Raw genomic sequence first — 25,107 nt, 5'->3', positions numbered from 1 at the left:
CATTAAAGTCTGGAGGACAATATTTAACCTCTTCACAATGGTTTAACTCAGGTATACATTGCTTAGGAGACATTATAAATGACACTGATTTAAGAAGCTTTCAGGATTTGAAGGACACATACAAATTGTCAACCAACTCCTTTTTTTCTATATCTACAATTACGTTCTGCTACACACACACACATTCATCCATTAACAAACTTAATTAGGAAACTATCTGGATTAGCTAAAGGACATGTTTCTTTCATTTACAATACTTTGTTAGTGCACACACAAACTCTGGGCATTCAAGCAATTTGGAATAAGAACTGCTCTGAATCATCAATAGACTGTGCCAGAGTTGGGGAGAATGTTTCCCGTTCCTTATAAATCTTAAATCATACATTAACAAACCTGAATTTTATATTTCAAACTTATTTGACACCAAAGCGACGTTGCATGATGAATATGTCTACTCCTCCAAACTGTACCTTGTGTGATTTGGGGACTTTTTTTACATATCATGTGGGAGTGTCCATCAGTTAAAAGTTTCTGGGAACAAATAACAAAACGTCTACCTAACGTCTATCCGAAATTTTGGACGTTAAGATTGGCTGCTCTCCAGCACGTATGCTACTTAATGATGATTCAAGACAGAACTTTAATCACACTCAAAGGCAGCTTTGGTTATCAGCATGCACTGCTGCTAAAAAATGTTGGCGGTTAGGTGGAAGTCGTCACACAGTCTTTCTATTCAGCAGTGGAAACACTCTTTAATAGACAAAGGGGACAAAGAGGGCAGGTTAAATCATGCTTGAGGCTAGAGCTGCATTATAAGAGGTATGATGTTATTAAGAGAGGGTCAGACAGTTTGTTTTTCCAGTTTTATTTTATTAAGCCCTGTTTTGTTTATTTAACCGTCTGTCATTGCCCTGATATCTACAAGTGTTGTGACATTGACAGCAGTTATTGGTTAACGTATACTTGCAAGTTGTGTCGAAAATAAAATGCCAAAAAAAGAAAAATTAAAGCATGACGAGAAAACAGTGCAGTGCAGTGCAGCCAACAAATCTGCAGGAACTGCGTGACACTATCATGTCAATATGGACCAGAATCTCTGAGGAATGTTTCCAGCACCTTCTTGATTCTCTGCCACCAAGAATTAAGACAAAAGGGGCATGGTTGCCACTTCTGATGCTCTGTGAAGTGTACAGCTTAAAGTGGTCCTATTGACAGATACTTTAATCTCCAGTGAGGAGCTTTCCAGCTTGTTCAGGGTTGTTTTTGGTCTTTTTGTTGTCTTTCTCGTTAATGCCCTTCTTGCCTGGGCAGTGAGTTTTGGTGGGCAGCCCTCTCTTGGCAGGTCTGATGTTGGGCCACATTTTTTGTCATTTTTTAATAATGGATGTAATGGCGGTCAATGGGATGTTCAAAGTTTCAGATATATTTTTAGAACCCAACCCTGATCTGTACTTCTCCAGAACTTCATCCTTGACCTGTTTGGAGAGCTCCTTGGTCCTCATGGTGCCTCTTGCTTGGTAGTGCTGCAGACTCTGGGGCCTTTCAGTACAAGTGTATATACAGTGAAATCACTGTATACAGTGACACTTAGATTGCACAAAGGTAGACTTGTTTGAACTAATTATGTGACTTCTGAAGCCAACTAGTAGCTCCAGGTCTTATTTAGAGGGTTCATAGGGTGAATATTTAAGTAGAGGTATATGTGTATCATAAAGCTGTCTGAGAACCACTGTGCTACACTAGCTGCTTTGCCCAAGTTGACCATTTTCATAGTTTGTTAGGAGGCATGCAACAGTGTACAGCTGGTTAATGTTGCCAAACATCTTCAGTGGTATCACTGTGTCAAAGAACTTGTGTTGCTTAACTTTGCTGATATGGCATTCCACATGTTCTCTGAGGTGTGCAGTGGCCTGGGTCTCTCTGACTTCAGATGCAGGCGTCTTGTCTTTACCTGAGAGAAATGCAGGCTTGTAGATCTTACATGGCACAACGTCATCCACAAGAAAGCCTCGGTCAACCATGATTGCCATCTCTGGTGTCAACAGCGACCCAATCCCAGATTGTCGCAGGATCTGTTTGTCACTGATTGAGCCTGGACACAATGGAGAGACAAAGGTGACAGCACCGTGTGGAGCAATTCCAATCAACCCTTTCAGGGTATGGTGTGACTTGTATGAAGAGAATACTTCACTTTGCAGCAGTGGTGAGGATGGGCACTGGCACTTCAACTCCATGCAGGTGAGGATAACTCTGGTGTCTGAGTACTCCTTGAATTCTGCTGGTAGATGTTCCCTGATCTTTTCCTCTGACATCCAGATCCTGACTGAACCCAGGACAGCATAGAGACAGTTGCTCCATGTGATTATTATCCAGCTGACTGTGGACTGGTGGATTCCATACTTGTGTGCAAGATCCCTCAGCTTTGACCCCAGTGCAAGATAGTTTAAGAACAGGAACATCTCATCTATGGGCTGGAGGGAATTAGTCTGTTGAAGACAGCAAAGGTAAATTACTGAATCATTTAGTCATTTAAAGGAGCAGTGTGTAAGATCAAGGGGGGTTTAGTGGCATCTAGTGGTGAGGATTGCAGATTGCAACCAGCTGAAACTTCTCCTGGTTAGAATTCCTTCATAAGACATAAGACACTTTATTGTCATTGTAGATATACAAGGACAATATGTTTGGTTACTGAGGAAGTAAATATATTAAGATGCTTAAGTTGCTTAAAATTTTCACGTTACTTTTTAAAAACAGATGTCTAAAAGTAAATCCAATACAAACTAAATGTAGTAAGAAATAAAAACATTTTTTTCTGATACTGAAAAAGACACTAAAATTGTAGTTATTGTTTTTTGCCTTTGCATTACCTAGGTGTTTAAGGGAAAACAAAGGCAGAGTACAGAATGTACAATTTTAGTTCATTTGTTGGGTCATAGATAAAATAATTAATCATGGTTTTTAGGCAAAAAAACAAATTTCTGAAAAAATAGTGCATTACCATTTTTCTACCTACAACACATTTGGCTGAGCAGTCAAGTGTTAATGTCGTCACTGCAGTTAGCTTTTGTGGGGCAGTACAGCTCTGGGAAGAGGCTGTTCCTCAGTATGTTGGTCCGTGGGTTTATGGTCTTTTATCTCTTTCCTGATGGCAAAGGGACAAACAGACTGTGGCCTAAGTGGGTTGGGTCTTTACTAATACTACTAGCTTTCTTCTCAGTGTTTTATTTAGGATTATTTAGGAGGTTTATTTCGGAGGTTTTTACCAGGAGCTGAACTATCCACAGAGGTCTCTCCTTCTCCAAAACAAATGTACTTGATGATTAAAAGTGGTAAAACACTGAATAAAGCAGTTTCACATTGCAAATCAGTGTATCTCTGACACTGTTTGGCATGTCAGAGACAAGCCACTAGCCCAGCACTTGCTAAAGTGTGCTCACCTGTTTTCTCTTATAAATTAAGATCCAGATATTTTTGACTTTTTTACCAGGAGTTGAATTATCAACAGAGGTCTCTTACTCTCCAGAACAAATAGGCTCTGTGATTTACACCGGTAAAAACACTGAATAAAGCAGTTTAACATTAATCAGTATTTTTCCAATGGTCTTGTCACAGAGGGGTTGCTAACTATAGTGGTCAATGCAAGAGTGCTAAAACACTAATGCAGTCCAGTTGTCCTAACAAACAAGTTAGCTATGTATTGTAAATTATTTTACTTTCTCAGCGGACACAGCATGAACTGTGTCTCCTCATCCTTCCAAAAATGCACGGCTCTGGAAGTAGATTTCGCGATGCTGTTACCGGTTTCTTCTTCTGTTACACATTTAATGCTATTTGACTTCCTGGTCAAAGCCAGGGGTGGAAACTGTGCCTCCACCATAAATTAGTTACTAGATTTTTTCAACTTACTCTTCGATGTTTGAAAGTTAAAAGTTGAATACGAAATCCTGTGGTTGAAAAAAAGCCTTGGTTTTTCTTTCTTGCCATGTATGCCAGTTAGTTCGTGCAAACTGTTTATTTTTGGCCAAGTTTTTATGGAGATATTGAATATTGTGATTCTGATGAAATGTCACTACTCTAAGCTCAGATTGGGTATCATTTTTTTCCAACAGAAGCGTCTCTTGCACATGATGTGTCCAAGGACCGTCAGAAATGTGAAAATCCATTGATAATTTCTGTTTAAACAGTTTCTGGTGATGATAAATGACGTGATTTTGACAATGTGACAAAACATGCCTCCCAAACCCAACGTACAAAATACAATCATTTAAATTTGTATGCCCCAACCCTAAGCTAAAATTTAAAAACACAAGTTCCTTCCCAGAGCTTAATTTTTTTTTTTTTGACAGGTCTTTTGCACCACCCCCTCCTCCCTCAAAAATAACAAACAGTCACAATGCAAGTAAACAACTGAGGAAGTTTCATGGTGATATCTATTGCAGGTCTTTCCCTATTCACCTGTAGTTTCTCCCCTTTCCTGAAATAACCTTAAATAGTAGCATCCGACATTTAAAGAGAATATTTTTTATTCCTTCTGCTACACAATAAATATAAATATCTTACCGCAGTAGCATCAGACTCTGTGACATCCACGCTTTCTGCAGCTGTTTGGGCTTTAGTAACACGGACCATAAAGGGAACCAGTGGATGGATGAGATCCCAGAATCTCATGAGAGCGTCATAGGATGAAAACCTAAAGAAAATGATTAACATTTATTATAAAATTCCTTTCAAATTACAACTAGTGCATTTGTTATTTCACCCATTCTGGCAGAGTGGGACAAATTGTGTCCTACCAAAAGACCCCTAAAATCATAACAAATGAACACACTAATTAAATTTTTTGGGTTGAAACATTATTTTTTTAAGGATTTATTTTTATGTATATATATATATATATATATATATATATATATATATATATATAAATTAGTAAATATAAATATGGGGCGGCAGTAGCAGGAACCGGAGGGTCGCCTGTTCAAGTCCCCGTCTGGACCAAATATAGAGAGTGGACTGGTGGGTGGAGAGGTGCCAGTTCACCTCCTGGGCACTGCCGAGGTGCCCTTGAGCACCCCCAACCGCTCGGGGCGACTGACCAAGGCAGCCCCCTCACTCTGACATCGCTCCACTTTATGCATGTATAGGTCCTGTTTGTGCATGTGTGTCTTTCGGACCTGTGTGTTAATGACAAAAGAGTGAAAAAATTGGATTTCCCCTCGGGGGGATTAATAAAGTGTATAAAATAAAAATAAAAAAAAGTGTGTTTATAAAATATTTTAAAATATCTGCTTTCATTTTTTTAACTTCTAAACTTACCTTGTGCCAGAAAACAGCCTTGTCCCAGACAAGAATCCACAACTTTAAACAACTGAATATATGTCTTCAAGTCTTCAAGATTTAAAACTAACAGAACATACTGATAACAACGGTGTAAAATCATCTCTAAAATTTATTTTTTGTAAAACTCTCAGATTTTTGTTAACTCTCTCAGATTTCAACAAAAACATAATTTAATCGGGCATAAAGGGGTACGCTATATCTGAGGCTGTGCCTGTGTCCAAATACATAGTATGTCAAATGCAGTGTGCAAAAAATACCAGGATATTTTATTACATCCTCTCCAATTTTGCAGTATGCAAGCCAGCATGCTTTTCTGGCTATTCTGACCAACAATCCTCTGCACAGCATACAATAGCTTGATTGAGCCCAAACAGATGACAGCTTGACAGCTCTAAGCTCACTGACAGGTGATTGACAGCTGTCAGAAGCCGCAGTGACAGATGACAGCACATTCAAGTAACTGATGACCAGCCGAGTAGTAATAGGAATACTGATTGTTTAAGTGAACAAAATAATCACACATATTACCAACAACAATATGACATAACTATAAAAATAACAATGACAGAGAACTGCAGATGTAAGTTCACCGTCACAAATATAATATGTTGGAATCGACAATCTGTGCAGTTATAACTTTAAAGAGAAACTACATACATTGCAAAGTAACAACACCAGAGCCCTCAAGGTTGACCTCCATCTCTGGCAGTAAGTGGGATTTGTTTTATCTCCAAGGTAACAGATGTAACAGCAAGAAGGTCAAAGTTCAGGGCGTGATGTCATGAGAAAGTAGTATGTCTCGATTGTGTTCATACTGCATGCAACAGTGCATAGTTTTTAAGGGCAGCTGCAGTACCTACTAAAAGTTACAAGAAAAAGCATGTAATTCGGAACGCAGGGACTCCTGACTCCTGTCTCACTTCCTGGTTTCCAAAAAGGCAGGAATGCTGCCCAAGTACTGGTAAGCATTTTGTTTTTTTGACAAATACCTTAAATAATATTGCTGCTGGGTAACAGCAGCTGTAACAGGTCAACTCAAAAGTATTAGGAGAACTCTTGGCAACTTTGAAAAATAAAATGGCTCGTCACTTTGACTTGTTGTGAAATTAATAAATGTATACCTTTTTGTCAACTCTGTAAGACATCAACTCCATCAGATCTTACCTCTGACATCCATGCTGATGGAGGTGACATAACTCAGTTCTCCTTAGTCACTGACTACACAAAAATGTTGTCACATTTTTGTATCCCAATGTTAAACTTTGATGTACTCTTCTATCCCTAGTTGTTGTTGATGTTGTCTGTTGAATTCTGACTGAAGAAAATTGGTCTTTCACAGTTTATTTATTTGAAAGTTTGTCAGTTTGGTTACAAAGTCTCTCATCTTCTCAGATTTGTTTTCCCAGAGGTTTTCTATGTAAACAATCAAAAAGAGAAGATTCATGTTTAAAAGGGCTTTCTGTGTGCTTCCACGTTTATTTTTTATGTTTGTGTATTATTTTGTATTTTATATGTCAACTCTGTCAGTTGGCCGACAGCTCCATTTTAGAGAAATCATCTCAGTCATATTTTTTTTTCTGTTATACTCATTAAAATAAATGTTCAGCATGATTTATAAAATGAGTTTATGTCAATAAAAAGTTTCTATGTTACACATGCTGTGTGTTCTTAGTGTTATAAATGACATTACATGTTTATTACAAAGACAAATTACATTATTAACAGGAATTAATTGTAAGTGGACAAATAATGATATTTATTTATTGACTGATTAAAAGATTTCAGAGTCTTTCATTACACAGTTAACTCAATAATCCTTTTTTTAATACATCAAAAAAAATTAAATATTTCCTTAATGTTTTTAATATGAAGACTTTTTGTGTGCCTGTTGGAGTACACAAAATTTAAGTCTTTCACTGCAGAAAAATGTAATCACTGGGGGGGTTGGCTAATTTCAAAGTTTATGGTCAAGACATTCATGTTTTAAAATATATTTTTCAGGCATCATAAGGTTTTATCAGTAATTTTATCATCAGTATTATATACTTAAGAAAAAGTAACGGAAACATTTAATGTAACGTTATAACTTACCTCGTGAAGAACCTGATGTCCTCGTCAGAGCCAGAGAACCGGTGGATGCCAAAGCGTTGCCTCATGGTTAGATCATCCATCTGTCGTCTGAGTTGGTGGATTTCATTCCGCAGAGTTTCGTTCTCAGAGTGGATGAGATCAACTACTGTACAATCCGGAGCTAAGGCGTAGTCATGCTCCCTCAGACTGACGTCCATCTTTTCCTCCTGAGATGTCTCACCCTTCATATGCCCCCCGCTCCTCTCACACATCCCCAGTCTTTCAGGTTTAAATGAGTAGTTGTTCCACTCAAATAGCACCGGGACAGATAACTTTCTGAGTTTACGTCGCCCTCTCTCTGATGCTGGCTCTTTCACGTCCTCCACCTTAAAGGGAAATTTCGGTTTATTTCAACCTGTCTCCTATCGTCCTAAATTTGTTTCAAGTGACTAGTGACATAGAAATAGTAGTTTATGGCAAGCCGTTTTAACATTTAATCGCTAGACTGGATATTCATTACTGATATCTGCAACATAATTTTGCCGAGTGAAAACTCTTATTACAGATATCTGTAATTCAGTTTTGACTAGTAAGATTCAAACTATTTTTGCCATTCATGTGTATGGGGTTTGTCATTATAGATATCTCCAATGTAGCTGCGGATATCTACAACTGTTATTGCAGATATCTGCAACTGAATTGAAGATACCTGTAATTCCAGTTTGAGATATCTACAATTTTATTTTGACTAGTCATAATTCAAGTTCAAGATATCTTTAATTATCATCAATTGAAGATATCTACATGGTCCTTTCTAGATATCTTGAATTGAGTTTCAGATAGTCAGAATGACGTTGTATATGGCAAGCCATTTTAACATTTAATCACTAAGTCCGACTATCCGGAATTACCATTATAGATATCTGTAATGTCATTTTGACTAGTAGTAATGTCATTGTGACTAGTATGAATTTTAATTTAAGATATCTGTAACATCATTCTGACTAGTCAAAACTGAATTACAGATATCTGTAATGTCATTTTGACTAGTCAAAACTACAGTTACAGATATCTGTAATTCAGTTTTGACTAGTAAGATTCAAACTATTTTTGCCATTCACGTGTATGGGGTTTGTCATTATAGATATCTACAATTACATTATGACTATCTATAATTCCAGTTTGAGATATCTACAACGTCATTTTGACTAGTCATAATTCAGTTGCAGATATCTACGTCATTTTGACTAGTCATAATTCAGTTACAGATATCTACAACGTCATTTTGACTAGTCATAATTCAGTTGCTGATATCTATAACGTCATTTTGACTAGTCATAATTCAGTTACAGATATCTACAACGTAATTTTGACTAGTCATAATTCGAATTCAAGATATCTACAACGTCATTCTGACTATCTGAAACTCAATTCAAGATATCTAGAAAGGACCATGTAGATATCTTCAACTGATGATAATTAAAGATATCTTGAACTTGAATGATGACTAGTCAAAATTAAACTGTAGATATCTCAAACTGGAATTACAGATATCCACAATTCAGTTGCAGATATCCGCAATAACAATTGCAGATATCCGCAACTACATTGGAGATATCTATAATGACAAACCCCATACAATGGCAAAAATAGTTTGAATCTTACTAGTCAAAACTGAATTACAGATATCTGTAATTAGAGTTTTGACTAGGCAAAATCTAATTATAGATATCTTGAATAAGAGTTTTGACTAGGCAAAATTATGTTGCAGATATCAGCAATGAATATCCAGTCTAGCGATTAAATGTTAAAACGGCTTGCCATACGTTGTAGATATCTTGAATTCGAATTATGACTAGTCAAAATGACGTTGTAGATATCTCAAACTGGAATTATAGATAGTCATAATGTAATTGTAGATATCTATAATGACAAACCCCATACACATGAATGGCAAAAACAGTTTGAATCTTACTAGTCAAAACTGAATTACAGATATCTGTAACTGTAGTTTTGACTAGTCAGAATGAGTTATAGATATCTGTAATTCAGTTTTGACTAGTCAGAATGACTTTATAGTTATCTTCAATTAAAATTCATACTAGTCACAATGACATTACTACTAGTCAAAATGACGTTGTTGATATCTATAATTGTAATTCCGGATAGTCAAACTTAGCGATTAAATGTTAAAATGGCTTCCCATAAGTAGTTAGCATGTTAGCCGTTAGCCTAGATACAGCCGGGGCGCATAGTAGCGTCAGACCTGTTAAAACGTAAGTGAACGGGCATACCTTCAAGTGCAAAGTTAGTCCACTGAATAAGCTTTTTTCCACAAACACCGCCTCATATCGTTATGATAAATGTCAGAGAACATATAGAAAACGACATGTAAACGTGTTGTCTTACCTTAACATTGTGCTGCCGTGTTTGTTTACCATTTAGCTCCACTCGGTCAGGTATCCCCTTGGGAATAGCATCTCTCTTCAGGAAAAGTTTAGATTGTCCCTCCTTGGTCGGTAGGTAATCATCTTGATCGAAATGATCACCGCAAACACGATGATCGGCGAGGCGCAGGCTATGGACTGGTGTGTTTTCATCAATTTTCAGTACAACTAGCCATAACTTCGTTATATCCGGATATTTGTATGGCAATCGATGAAAGCTGCGCCTATTACGCCACATTTTGTTTTCACAATTAGGAAATGCACACTTACGAACCATTTTACTTTGCCAAACTGATATCCGACTTGTTGCCTGTGGTAGTTTCCAGCTGTCCAGCGGGGCTTTTAGAGTTGTTCTCGCGAGATGACAGACATGGTATGAGATCGCTGCTTGTTCTCGCGATATTTCGGCCGCGCTTTGGAAAGCAGAGCTAAATGGTAAACAAACACGGCAGCACACGGTTAAGGTATGACAACACGTTTACATGTCGTTTTCTATGACATTTATCCTAAAGATATGAGGCGGTCTTTGTGGAAAAAGCTTGTTTAGTGGACTAACTTTGCACTTGAAGAGTTAGCCTTGGACCAAGACGTTCATTGCCTCTTACTACCAATGTGCAATACACCTCCCAACCACTATAGTGGCGCAGAAGAAAGCCGGTGCACTCATTCATTGCAGGACGAAGAAGGGGTGAAGAAAATTTCAGACATCCGAGATAAAATGCATGTTTAATCATAGACATATGTGTTTAATGAACAATAACGGATATACAAACACACGGCAACGCCCCCGTACACCTTCCTAACATCTATGCCTATGAGGTGAGTACATTACATGTTTGATTTGAACGTTTATGGACACGTGAATCGGTCTAGACCGGGAACCCCAAAACGAAAAACGGGTTCGTTTTCAAGGCTATTGAAGAGTATGCCCAGAGATATTGGATGAAGCGAGATACCCACCGTAGGCTTATCCACTGTTAAGAAAACGGTTACTCTTCCTGTCTCCTAAGTGGGCGTGGTTAGCTCTCCCTCCAATCAGAGCCTGTTCTCCGTCAACCCTTAGTGTCAGAATGTTGGTAAGATGTGTGGCTTGTGGAAAACGAACCCAATATTTACTTTAGTGACTATAAGGCGAAAGAATTGACCATAAATTGTGATCACGTTCATTTTCCTCATTGACGACAATACATTCAGAGCTGCCGCAAGTCTCCTACGGGGGCGTGGCGTGACGTCACTGAATCAGGAAGTGAGCTGAGTGGGGTATCTCGCTTCATCCAATATATAGTACATACCAATATCTCTGGTATGCCCTTTCACTTACGTTTTAACAGGTCTGACACTACTAGGTGCGCCCCGGCTGTCATAATAAAAAAGGTGGGCAAATTCTTGTTGCTATTCTCTTTTTCCTATATATGTCTACATTATTTATTGGCATGATAGCCATTGCAGACTGGTAGCTTAGTGATGGTTATCATGCATTGAATAACATGGACCCCTGTTGCGGAAACCCACTGACTGTGTATGGTGCCTGTTTGGTGCTATGGTGTTTGTTAACTACTTGTTGACTACTCATGCTGCCTAAATCAATCCAATATATTCTTAAGATATTGGAGAACTGAAAAAATGGTAGGCCTATAATTGGCTACCCAGATAAAATATGAGGCTGCTACAACCTTCTTTTTTAAAATTCTGCATAGGCGGAAATTACATTTTAATTTTTCTCTTCTGTATCTATTCACATTATGTCCGGTTTTCTTTGTGTGTGTGTGTGTGTGTGTGTGTGTGTGTGTGTTAGAGTGCGGCACGGGCAGCATATTTCTGTCCGAACCCGAACCGAGCCCGACATTATTTAATGACCAAAGCACTGAGTTTGTGTCACACAGTGGTTACAGGCTATTTAACAGGCCGGGCGTGCGCCGTGGGTGCTCAGCTGCGGAGAGAGAGACCTCCGTGTTTGAGACGGGAGCGGGAGGCGAGAGGTCCGACGCTTCTAGCGAGAGGAGAGGGAGAAATAAAACAAAATAAGATAAAATAGGAAAAACCTGTCTCCCTCTTTTATTTTATTTTCAGCGTTTAATCAAGGCGGAGGAGGGCGGCAGGAAGTCCGAGACTTCCAGAGAGGAGAGAGGTAGAAACAAACAGCCAATGTGTGTCTGTGTGTGTGTTATGTTCAGGTGTTGTCACGTAAATAACAGTGCCCAAGCAATAAACAGGACAGACAATAGAATTTTATTTATTTTTACACTACATTTTCACTGAAAGCTGACCGAATCCGACTATAGCTACATTTTTGACCAAACCCGGCCCGACCCGTCGGGTACCATCGGCTCGGATCGCCACACTCTAGTGTGTGTATGTGTCCCCTATTGGGGCCTATCTGAATTTCTGTCTTTGAGAGATATTATTTTGTAATATAACTGAATTTTCTATACATACATATAAATTTTAAATATATTAAAATTATAAGGCATCTTTGAGTAAACTGCGAGTATCATTTAAGTAGGCTATGTCGTGGCCGGCCGAGTGTCCTCTTTTTTGGAAATCAAAATATGGTCACCCTAATTCACATCAGAGTAATTATGTAATATTTACAGTCTCTTAGACACCAGATTTGAAGTCTTAAAAGTCTTACCTTTCACCAGGTACCAGATTTATGGATGTAGCCCTTATAGTTCTGGAGATATACATTTTTATATGTGTATGGTGTTTCAGGCAGAATGTCTATAAAACATGAAAGGTTTATTTATATCAAGATCCCTATGCCTATGGTAATAATAACCATATGATTCACCTGCAAGATTGATGTTTCTGAATTTAAGGAAAATGATAACATACTCATGAAACAAATCAACACTTTTTACTTTTGAAGCAATCATTTGAACAAAGAACTAGAAACAATAGATTATGATCCTTATGTCAAAGAATGTGGAGCACACTAGTACAGTATTTAGTAAGTATATACTTTAGTAAGTATTTCAAGGCCCTACTCGATCAGTCATCAGTTTCTGAGTCAGGTCTGCATCTGTGATAGTGCTGCACGATTAATCTAATCGCAGTCGCGATGTCAGGCTGTGCGATTACATAACCGCATAAAAGGCTGCAATTTGCGATTTAATGTGAATAAATGTTAACGTGTGCCTGTGAACGTGACTTCCTCACCTACAGTGTGCAGAGTTTGTCAACATTACGCCCACAAGCTATCCTGGTGTGTGCAGCACATATGGTCACGTGACCACCAGGCGTGCAGCAGTGACCAACATAGCTGCTGTAGAAGAGCATGAGCACAACCAAAAACAGGCTGAGTTGGTGGCGGAAAAAAACGTCTGTTATATGGCAATACTTTGAGTTCAGGTACAGCAACATTGAAAAGAAAGACGTGCTGTGTAAAACTTTACGAGGTAAAGTCGCCACGTCCCGCGGCAACACGACCAATATGTATCAACACTCGAGACAGCACAGAGGAAAGTACGAAGAATGCATGTGAGAGAAAGCCAAGTCAAGTAATGTTAGAGACAAAGAGACAACTGAAAGCCGCCAGAGCCTCATAAAACAACAACAAAGCACAATTATGCAAACATTTGTAAGTGTCACGCCATACGACAAGACCTCAAAGAGACAACGGGAAATCACAGACTCTGTAACAAACTATATGATAACAAATGAAAAATTGAGCACAGTTTTGCTCGGGTTCGGCCAACCTGACATGCTGCTGTGTTGTGCAATTGTCTATTCACATACTGGAATTTGTCATTTATGTGACAACGCCTGAACGCAATACAGGCTCCGCTCCAACTGAGTGTGTGTACAGTGTCGTGCTGTGCTGCTGTGTGAGCAGCTGTTTGACTGTGCGTAACAGCAATCTGTTGATGGTCATTTACACTGTCCATATGAAATAACTATGTCAGGTCAGTGCCCCCCTAATGTAATGTAAGGGGATACACTGAATCAAGCAAGAAGACTCATGATACCATTTAAGCCTATTTATTATATTGTAATCGCAATCGCAATTGCAAATCGCAATATTGTCCACCAAAATAGCAATCGCACATTTTTTTCAAATCATGCAGCATTAATCTGTGATCATCATGCTACTACAACAGCACTGTAGCCTTCCTTTGCAGCTGGGCTGCATGCAAAATGAATCTTGTGTCAGCCTCCTCTTGGTTTGACTGCAGGCCCTCAACCTCTGCACACTGATACTTGGTGATGTGCAAGCAGCTTTCCTCACTGGCGATGTATAGCTGCTTGTCATTCTGCTTGTGTCTCAGCTTGGGTGCCTTCAACTCAGCCACCAAGAACCTTATGAGGTTTGTCTTGTTGGCCGAGCTCCCAAGAAACCCTCTTCATTGCTAAATCCGGTGACCTGGTGCATTGTTTCAGAACTATATTCCTGTGGTGCACCCCCGATTCTCTCTCTCTGCATTCTTGATTGATTCCTCCCAATATACATCGAAAACCATTCATTCAGGACCAAGTCTGCAAGTTGAGAGAAGGTCTGCTCATTGCCCTTCATCTTCTGAACCAGACTCATCCCATCGATGATGGTAGCAGATAGCTCAGGGATGGTCTGTGCTGGTAAGACTTGCTTCTCCAGTTCCCTGGCCAGAACGGCTTTGCCATTGCCATGGTCACTCGCCAATGGAGACGGGACCCTGAGAAAAACCAGCAAAGCCGTTCTGGCCAGGGAACTGGAGATGCTTGATACTGCAGCTGCTGTCCTGCAACTGCAGTCGTAGATGCAAGCTTCCGGAATGCCAGTGCATGAGCAATGGCTTGAAATGTGACAATCAACCCCAAGAAGATGACCTTGACTGACTCAGAAACTGACGACTGATCTTGAGTAGGGCCTTGAAATACTTTAAATACTGTACTAGTGTGCTCCACATTCTTTGACATAAGGATCATAATCTATTTTTTCTAATATTTTGTTCAAATGATTGCTTCAAAAGTAAAAAGTGTTGATTTGTTTCATCAATCAATCAATCAATCAATCAATTTTATTTATAAAGCCCAATATCACAAATCACAATTTGCCTCACAGGGCTTTATAGCATACGACATCCCTCTGTCCTTAGGACCCTCGCAGCGGATAAGGAAAAACTCCTCAAAAAAATAGTAGAAACCTCAGGAAGAGCAACTGAGGAGGGATCCCTCTTCCAGGATGGACAGACGTGCAATTGATGTCGTACAGAACAGATCAACATAATAAATTAACAGTAATCCGTATGACACAATGAGACAGAGAGAGAGACAGAGACAGAGAGAGATGCAGGACAGACGGTAATGACAGTAGCTTACAACATTAATGAAACTAATGATATTATAATAATATTATAATTCTAATTCTGGTTATTGTGGTACAACATGTTGAAAGTATATATAAATGTCTGATAGTATACATATGTGACAATAATCATGTGTATAATAACATCAGAAGTATGACTAATGGTAACAGCAGCAGCAGGAGGCATCTGGCAGGATCACGGCAGCAGCACAACCACACACGTCACACTATCCAGGCACCGCTGCAATACGAGTTAACCTGAGAGACAGTGGAGCACAAAGGCTCTGGAGAAGAAGCCGAGTTAGTGACATGCAGTACAGCCGAGTTAGCAAGATGTAGTAACAGGGCATGAGAGAGAGAGAGAGAAGGAGAGAAGGTGCCCGGTGTATTAAAGGAGGTCCCCCGGCAGACTAGGCCTAACTGTGCGTTCCCACCAAAAGATTCATGAGCGTCATAAGCAGCCAGCAGCCATTCATTTTCAATGAACACTCGCGACGAAGAGCGTCACTCGCGCCGGCTGCAGCGAGCGACCGCGAGCAGCGCGATGCCAGCGACCTGAGCGTCAAGCTGAAGTTGAGAGAAGCTGAACTTTACGCAAATGAGCAGCGCCGCCGCTGAAGCAGCAGCCAGTTGCAGACCGTGAATATTCTCAAGGCGGGACAGTGAAAAAAAGAAAGAAAGAGATCTTCTGCAGCGCAGCTTGAAAGCCCCGTCCCCTTCAGCCTTCTGCAAGCCCTGCCAGAGCTGCCAGGCAGCGCGATGCCAGCGACCTGAGCGACCGCTGGCGATTTTGAATCTTTTGGTGTGAATGCACAGTAAGTCAGCCTAACTAGGGGCTGGTACAAGGCAAGCATGAGCCGGCCCTAACTATAAGCTTTATCAAAGAGGAAAGTCTTAAGTCTAGTCTTAAATGTGGAGACGGTGTCTGCTTCCCGGACCGTAACAGGAAGATGATTCCACAGGAGAGGAGCCTGATAGCTGAAGGCTCTGGCTCTTGATCTACTTTTGGAGACCTTAGGGACCACGAGTAACCCTGTGTTCTCAGAGCGCAGTGTTCTGGTGGGATAATAAGGCACTATGAGCTCTCTAAGATATGACGGAGCTTGACCATTTAGAGCTTTATAAGTTAACAGTAGGATTTTAAATTTAATTCTGGATTTTGCCGGGAGCCAGTGCAGAGAAGCTAAAGTAGGAGAAAAATGATCTCGTTTCTTAGTTCCTGTTAGTACACATGCCAGTGCATCCCTATATTCAATGCATGATAACCATCACTAAGCTACCAGTCTGCAATGGCTATCATGCCAAATTATGAACTAGAGATGTGTAGCAAGTCAAAAAAGCAAACTAGAAATTGCCCACCCATTTTATTGTCGTGGGTCAATTTTGGGGTCTTGGCTCATGGACTATAACGGCTAACATGCTAACTATTATTTCTATGTCACTAGTCACTTGAAACAAATTTAGGACGATAGGAGACAGGTTGAAATAAACCGAAATTTCCCTTTAAAATGCCGATTACAAACTCGTGTATGGTCTTATGCTTAAGTTCTTTCTCTTGATATTAACTTTCCACATCTTTCATGTTTCCTCGTCAGAAGGAAAGGTGTGGAAACTAAGGGCAGTATTATATTTGGCAGACGCAGTACACAAAGGTACACAGCAGTGTTCAGATGAGAAACCCTGCAGTCTTTGATATTTTGTCCTCCTTATGATAAAAACGCAAATAAAAAGTACACTGTCAGTCAATACTGTTCCAATTAAAAAATTAAACAAGAATGAACAGTAATAATCACTCTTACTGAACTGTCTAATTATTTCTCGTTTCTGTTGTTCTCTTTTCCCCTTTCCTTAGCAATGGCGCTACAACTGCGAAAGCCGGAAGTTGCGCATCTAATACTTTTAACGGAAGTAGACAGAGCGCAACAAGTCACACCATATGACCATGCCCAGCGGAGGGACACTGGTGAATTGTAGGCGCCATCATTAAAATCTATGGCTAGAAAAGGCAACCAGGGGCTGAACCCAAAACGTTAACAAACAGGCTAGCTAGTGAAAAACATTAGACTTCAGCGTGAGAGTATCCTTGTTCTCCTGTGCATGACGTCAGAGCAAAGGTTGGGATGATGTCGGGACACAAATGTAACCTTTACTTAGTAGTCAGTTTCAGTCTGTCACTTGCGTTTTGACAATTCTGCTTTCTATGATGCCTGAGTTTGTATTATTCACTGTTTTCAATAAAGTTGAATTGAAAGGAAGGACTCAGCTCATCTTTTTTTTTATAATGTATTTTTATTATTTTTAAACAATTATAACATCAACATGTATGATACTCTAAGTAAAATTGTGAACTAATAACAAAACAAAACAAACACACCAACACACCAAAAACAACCAAGAAAATAAACAAAAAATAAAGTACACTGAGGGAGAAATCAATAAATACATTTAAAAAATGACATACAATAAGATAAAAAAAAGGGGGGGGGGGGATTGTGATGATACCCTTATAGTCTTAAATGCACACACATTCACCGTAAAAAGACACTTCTTGTTCTTTTCTGAAGGGCCTCTGGAACCTTCCAGTCAGTTACGATGCTTCCTTTTAGAATTAAGTCCCTTACATCACTAAGTGATTTATCAGTGGCTGCTATACATTTAAGAAACTGGTCTCATTTCTTTCTATTTTGGCACTGAGTCTTTCCATGGGAAGTACTCTGAAGATTTCTTTAAACCTTTGTGTTACTGATGGAGGTTTGTCTTGGATCCAATTAAATAGTATACATTTCCTTGCTAGGAAAAGAAATTTACTCAGCAGCTTAGATCTCCAAGAGTCTAAGACTCCTGCTTTGGATGGCAGTCCCAACAAAAACAGTCCAGGACCTTTAGAAATATTACATTTCAGAATCGTACTTGGATCTTTTGCTATACATAACCAGAACTTAGTGATTTTAGAACAGTCCCAAAAATCTTTTTTTTGTTTGTTTGGTCAGACCAAACACACCACGTTTATTTACAGAAAATAAAGAATATGATGCGACTATAATAACTTTGTAATGGTCAGAGCTAGGGATGTACGATATTGGATTTTTTTGCCATATCCGATATGCTGATATGTAACAACTCATTTGGCCGATAACCGATACCGATATCAATATATCCACTGTTTTCCCCACCTAATTTTAGTGATCATCAAGTCTTTTCTGGAGTGGAACTAACATCATATTTTGCATGCATACTCATATCAGATTGCAGAGGAATTTTGTTGTGTTACAGCCTTTAGCCTTGTTGGTCAGTAAAGGAAATGGATGATAACTATGCTTAAGGTAACAGTCGGGCAGCAGAGGGCCTAAAAGAGGCATCAAGGTCAGGCTTCTTGACCTTTGTTATGAACACACTCCATCTATTGTCTTCCAGTTCTGGCAGAAGGAGTACAGCTGCCCAGATAAGGGTGCCTAGCCAGCTCGTTACCATAGCTCCCAAGGTTATGGGGAAGAGAGACTGCCCTATGCTCCAAGCTCAACAGACGAGAGTCTCTTTTTAGATATGTGTATTTTGTAAGAAACAGTCGGGTTAATTAAGAGCAAGCCAGGTGAATGTGCTTGTTGTCTGAAGTTAGTAACCAAAAGAAACTTCACAAAGACATAGATCGGTACAGAGTGACCTTATTTGGGAATGTGGAGTGACTCACAAGAGAATACTGTTTGGGTTAAATGCAAGAATTGGGCAAGGACACCTTCAGAATCTCTGGATGGTATACACAGCGTTACAGTCTGTATGTTGAGCTGTTATTCTCCTCGATTGAGTCTTCATTAAATACTGAGGTCTTCTTCAACTATTAAATCATCAGCTCTGAAAATTCACTGATGACGTGCCGATATTATCATGCATCCCTAGTCAGTGGCAAAATAGAAACAAAACACTTACAGTAAGGGTCACAGATTGATGTGACACAGCAATTCTTTTCCCCAAAAAGGGGGCGTGGCCGTGGCGATGAAACAATGCCGGTCTGGATGTTGTGTATAACGTGATACTGCTGGCTTATCATTTCATTGCAAAATATTCTGTCAATACAAAACTATTTCCAGGCCTGGAAAACAGCATTTCTAATTGCATCCCTTTTCCAGGAATGTCATGACAATGGGAACCCTGTTCATGTCTCTTTTACTTGTTTTACAGAATTTGGATTCAAACTGTACCTGCAGAGTTTGGTAAGAGAGTAGTAGCAGTGTGTCCTTGGGTGCAGGTGCTCACAATAATTACACTGAAGAAGTCCGTAAACAAGGCTACATCTTACTGCATTAGTTGCAGGCCCACATGGAATCTGTACCTGCAGAATTCCACTTCTGCAGATTATTTTTTTTAAACAGTTATCTTATTTTCCATTATGGATCACAGCTGAAATCTGAAAAATAAGAATTCCACAGATTCCATTTGGGCCTATTAATAAGTTACACTTTGCATTTTTGCTTAGTATCATTACAAAGTGTTTTTTCCCTCATTTCTGTTATTAAAAAACAGATTTTTAATACTGTTACATTCAAAGCTTCACATTTTTAATACTTTCCAACTAGTTACATGGCATAATACCACCATGACATGATGAGGTCAACCTTAAAAATCACCACCCATCAGGAGGAGAACTGCCCCAATACTCCAATATACAGGTAGATCATTTTGTTGACAGGACGACAGTTTCCAAAGACAGACATGTTTAATTAAATCCAGTTCCAAAAGTCAGATAACTTCTTTACAGCTGATGTTTGATATCAACACATCTAGAAAAGTACAATAAAAATGATTCTGCAAAAGTTATGAAACACATGCTATGAGTCCACAGAGCATATCAGTCACAGTCGTCTGAGGTTTCATCATGAGTCCACCCTCAGTGAGTTAGTCGTCCTGGGGCGCCCCCTTCAGACTGGACTTCTGTTTCTTCTGGTCCATCTGGCCCATGACGCGGTAGAGTTTTTTACGTGCTTCCTTCTGTCTCTTCAGCTTGGCCTCCTCCTGTTTCTCCTTCTGCTGCAGGAACTCCTTGTGTTTGGCGTGCTGCGCTGTGTGGGCTTTCTTCCTCTTGTAGTTGTGGACTGTGCTCAGTGCGTGGAGCAGAGCTGCCACCTAAAGGAACGGGTCAAAAAAAGAAATGCTTAGAGATAGCACCATGTTTTACTACAGGGAGTAGTTAAGGTCGTCTTGTAGTTAAACTGTGTCTTGTTTGCATAGTTTGGAACATCATTTCTATCAGTTTGATATTTTAATGGTGAGATCTGAACACACAATACTGTTTCTGTTTGGCATAAATCAGTGATTAGCTTGAGGTTATAAATGCTCTCTCCTAACTATGGATAGAGCTCCTCAGATGGGTTTGCTCACCTTTTTCTCATGGGGCTCTCTAATGACACTGGGCCTCTGGAGATCTCTGGGTGTCTTTCCTTTGGGTTGCTGCTGTTTGGGTTTGCTCTTAAAGGGAAGGGCCTTCTGGAGCTCTTTGGGGATGTGGAGGCGGTTGAAGTGCCTTGGGGCTCTGACCACCGGCTGGAGGGTAAAGGGATGGATAAACACACATCAAGTCAGGATTTAGCATTACTGTTCTGTGAAGCACAGGTCTGTGGATACAGGGCTGTAGACTGCGACCACAGCTGACTCTTATAAACAGGTCTAATGCAGGTTGAATGTGCATCAGCAGGTCCACATTATATATGAAATGTCTGTATTGTCACTGAGCTACATTTATATAAACTATGATAAACTCCTAACATCTCTCGCTGCATCCGGGCATCATCTGACTTTTTCTACCTCTCCTTGGAGTTCTTGTACTACTTAAATTACATCTAGTAACTCCTATTACTATCAGCAGAACGTTACCAACAGACACACTGGGTGTTTTTGCAGCTTCGGTAAGAAGGATTGTGATGTTGACCACAACAGTTAGTTTATACTGTTGAGTAACTTAGTTGAATTTGAAACTAACCCTTTAAAACACAAAGTAATACAATAATGTTCTAACATTATAATATTACTGTATGCATTGGATTGGTGGCTGGCACGAGACACTTGTCAGAATAACACATCGTAGTAAGCTGAATTGATACTTAAATATATCATTAATTTATGTCTCTGTTGGATTACTCTGTTGTAAAATGGCAACCAATTAATGAGAAACATGTGTGCCAGAAAAAATGCTATATTATTGTAATTGAGTAAAATTTGTGACATAGTATGATTTACGATGACGGATCATGTGGTGTTTCCTATGTTTGAAGGGGTAAAGAGGACATGACACCACTGACAGATGGCCAAAGTAAAAAACACCACTACCTCAATGAAAATGACAGAATTCTTTTCCATTGTACATGGGGAACCGCATATCCACTGCGCTACCGACGCCCCAGCATATTATATCTTTAAGTGTATTTTAATTCAATTTCTGACCACTGTTTGACCTCACAAAACCTGTATCATTTTATCCATACTGGAGACTAAAGACAGCACTGTGCTCATCTCAAATGTGACTCAAAATAAGTTTGCATGTCACATTCAAAGCTTCCTTCTCAGTGCGATAGGACCTTTTGGATGATGCTGCATCAGATCAGGTGTTCAGAGACCTGTCAGGCTGAGCCCACTCTACCTTATACAGAGAGTCTGTGTTGGGTTTGTTGCGGATGCCCAGGTCATGTTTGAGCTGCCCCAAAGTCCTCATGCCTGCCCAGCTGTCCTTCTGACCGACAGGCAGCAGCAGGGAGGTGACGGGGTTGTAGAGCTGAGGAACAGATACTGGAAACCAGGAGCGCAGGAACACGATATCTGCACAACAACACACACCAACATGAAGATACAACTACAGAGGACTCCTTCAGAAGCAAAATATCACTGACTTTTGCATTATGACTATGAAATAATTTTGGTAAAGATAACAAGTTTTACCCTATGTAAGCATTGTCACAAGTCTGCAAAATGACAACACAGGACGTCAAACAAACACTCACCGCTCATAAGCAGGCGGTCCTCAAACGTGGCTCTGTAAGCCCCTGGTGGTGTAGACAGCGCCTTCTTGATCTGACCTCTGACCCCTGATACTGTTCTTACAGCAGCACCTTCAAATTTAGCTACCTCCAGCACTGTGTTGAACATGCCCTGTGAGAGACAGAGAAGGAGTTCAACCCAAACACTCTACAGCAGTATCAATATTATACAACTGCTTCTTCACATGATGTCACATTTTTTGTGACATATTTGTCTTTTAGGGAGTTCCTTTACCCGAGAAAATTTTCTCTTTGGGGAACACATGGTCAAACCATACACCCCAGCATGTATACTACAAGCCACTACTGCCAATCAACTTGCTACTCCCTTACTATGAGGCAGGTTCATGTACTTACCTGATTCTAGCAAGTTTTGGTTAGTATCCACATGGTAAAACTACCACTGAAGAATGTTTCTTGAGCAAATTTCATCTCTTTACTGTGGATTTTTTCATCAATAATCTATCTCCTTTCACATGTTTTTAGCTCTTACCTAAGAGCTGAGAGCTGTAGATTAACTGTAGACCTAAATGTTATTATTATTATTATCAATAAGGCATGCTGTGTTACCTTGAATTTGTCAAGAAAACATATTTCTTGCATGCCACCATTAATCTCTCAAAACAGATTCTGCAATTTACATTGTAGGAAGAATTTTTATTTTTTTATTTTTTTTTACTGTTGGATTTCCAGATTGTGCCACCATGGAAAAAAATCAAACATGTTGATTTATTGATTGATTGGGGACCAACATTAACCACAGCAAAACTCTATCAAAACATCTGTTTACAAACTCTCACACAACTCATGCAGTATAATCTAAGTCTCACTTATCCACTCGTATGCTCAGTACTTCCCAAACACATGATTTTTCACTAAAATACCTTGATGAAGTCCGGCTGTAAGGAGAGCATTGTTAATATTCACTTTCAGATCAGTTTTAAAAAGTAATGTTTTAGCCCTTGCCCTTTTTCCGTGGAGCCATGTGAGAAAAGGTTTTCTTGACAAATTCAAGGCAACACAGAATGACCAACTGATACACAAATGGTCATTTTGTGGATGAGGTATTTCTTTAACTTGCAGAGTGCTGCTCCAGGAGCATCATTCGTCAAAGCTGCTTCAGCCATGGCATGAACTTTTGGTGATTTGCTGCCAGTGCTGCATTGGGCCATAAGAATGTCCTGCACATCTTTAACAATCCAGTCTTTTTTGAGTGATTTACATGTCCCAGGCATAGGTAAAGGTTTGCTTAATGTTAGCTTTGAGGCTTGCTCGCCGCTGTTTAACCGGCAACACTCGACTATCATCACTCATACAAGCACGTAACCTTCACACTTTCTCTAGGCAGGTGGCACATGAAACAATGACGCAACTGTAGGAGTCCCACATGCACACTGCAGAATGTAGCCTATTTACTAATGGTAAGTAAAAAAAAAAATTGTTTTAAAAAAAATCAACAGAACTTTAAATTTCTATTCCTGCACAAAATACATGAATTCAGGGACATTCATTGACCCATATTTATTTATGTCTACTTTTGAAAAACTTTCAAGGCCTTGATTTTTTTCCATTAAATTCACAAACTTTAACAGTGGTTCTCAACTGGTGGGTCACAATTCAATTCTGAATGGATCGCAAGTGACTTTCAAACGTGTCAAGTTTATGAAAAGACACTTGATTTTTAAGCTCAGTAGACCTTTTTTTAAGTACCGTTTCCTGCTGTAGAGTGAGTGACTAACGGAGAGCTATTTGACAGAGACAGCAAACTAGCTCAGTGACATGGCATAACTCAGGTATGACGCTGAATGTATTACACTGTGTGGACCTTGATCAACTGGCTAAGGAGAAATCTGAACCTTGTGGCTGGACCATTTGGGGACCACTGCTATAGAAGTTTCCCTACCTTTATGAAGCAAGTGTTCTTATAGATCTTGTAGGGGTAACCGATGAGCTTGAGCTTCTTCACGATCGTCACAGACTTGTCCAGATCCAGGATGACTCCTGTGGCTGCAATACGGAAATTAGCCTGCTGAAATAAACAGGAATTTATAAGTAACCTACATATTGCCCCAAAGCCTTCAATGCATAACGCCATATGAGGTTTTTCAGACTTATATTTCAGATTAGTCATATGAGAATTAGATTTTAAAAACAACAATATTGCCATTTTACCATTTGCTGTTGCCATTTGGGAACTGGTAATGATCTCATTTCTACTAGATTTTGTTTAATTTTACACTAACATGATCTGAAGAATTTAAATGGAACTAACCATTCACACTGAGCTAAACTGCTGTAACTAGAGGAAATAACTGACTTACTTTAGTTCCTGCTACTGTCTGCACAGCCAGGAAGCCGGTGCCCTGTGGTGTGATGGGACCTTCAATGAAACAAAAGGAGAGAGAGAATACTAGTAATTATCCAATAGAACTGATAAGATATTCCTTCTCAACAGCAATAACAGTGTAATTATACAGGAAGACATTAATTCTACTGACTTGACAGACTATGCTAATGGATCATAGACAATGTACCCTTTTGTCTCTATCATTTAAAAACAACACATTACAGTACATCAAAACCTTTAACAATGACTACATGTACAAATACACCAATAATCCAGCAATACTGTAAGTAAGGTAGTGGTGTGTGTGAGGTAGATGTTAACAGCATAATCTGATGATGTTATATGATTGGTTGAAGTAAGTATTATGTGACATTTAAGAAACAGTCCACTGTCACCATGTTTGTTTGTTTTCAGTCTTTTGACTCTCCCCTCTGGTGCCATCTGTTGGATCTATCTATGCCAGGCATGTCCAAAGTCCATTCCAGGGGGCCACTGTGGCCAGCAGGCTGACTGGCCAGCACCACACAATACAATATTGGTAAATCACTCAAGATCTCTTTGCATTTTTTCCCATTCGCCTCACGATGACAGGACTAT

General features: G+C 39.6%; 2 protein-coding genes across 6 annotated transcripts in view; both read right to left on the bottom strand.

The window, feature by feature from the left end:
• Positions 1-247: 247 nt before the first annotated feature.
• On the bottom strand, positions 248-10,287 carry LOC117247480 (uncharacterized). Its single transcript, XM_033612068.2, has 4 exons — positions 9,820-10,287; positions 7,432-7,796; positions 4,561-4,690; positions 248-2,486 (listed from the first exon to the last, which is right to left on the bottom strand). The coding sequence occupies exons 1-4, from the start codon at positions 10,132-10,134 to the stop codon at positions 1,740-1,742; spliced, it is 1,557 nt and encodes a 518-aa protein (XP_033467959.2). The 5' UTR covers positions 10,135-10,287; the 3' UTR covers positions 248-1,739.
• A 9,546-nt stretch (positions 10,288-19,833) lies between these two features.
• Positions 19,834-25,107, bottom strand: part of bms1 (BMS1 ribosome biogenesis factor) — a 29,855-nt gene continuing 24,581 nt past the window's right edge. For 3 of the 5 annotated variants that reach the window (XM_033611920.2, XM_033611922.2, XM_033611921.2), the window contains exons 18-23: positions 24,485-24,543; positions 24,067-24,192; positions 22,128-22,275; positions 21,770-21,945; positions 20,515-20,676; positions 19,834-20,259 (exon numbers count right to left, since the gene is read on the bottom strand). In XM_033611920.2, the coding sequence (XP_033467811.2) occupies positions 20,032-20,259; positions 20,515-20,676; positions 21,770-21,945; positions 22,128-22,275; positions 24,067-24,192; positions 24,485-24,543 (899 nt within the window). In that variant the 3' untranslated portion in view covers positions 19,834-20,031. The remainder of the gene's footprint in view (positions 20,260-20,514; positions 20,677-21,769; positions 21,946-22,127; positions 22,276-24,066; positions 24,193-24,484; positions 24,544-25,107) is intronic. The other 2 variants (XM_033611923.2, XM_033611924.2) reach the window with 1 other exon arrangement.

The sequence above is a fragment of the Epinephelus lanceolatus genome, chromosome 21, assembly GCF_041903045.1.
Source record: "Epinephelus lanceolatus isolate andai-2023 chromosome 21, ASM4190304v1, whole genome shotgun sequence".
In the NCBI taxonomy this organism is placed as follows: domain Eukaryota; kingdom Metazoa; phylum Chordata; class Actinopteri; order Perciformes; family Serranidae; genus Epinephelus; species Epinephelus lanceolatus.
Note: the sequence above shows the minus strand (reverse complement) of the source record. Positions and strands in the feature narration are given on the sequence as shown.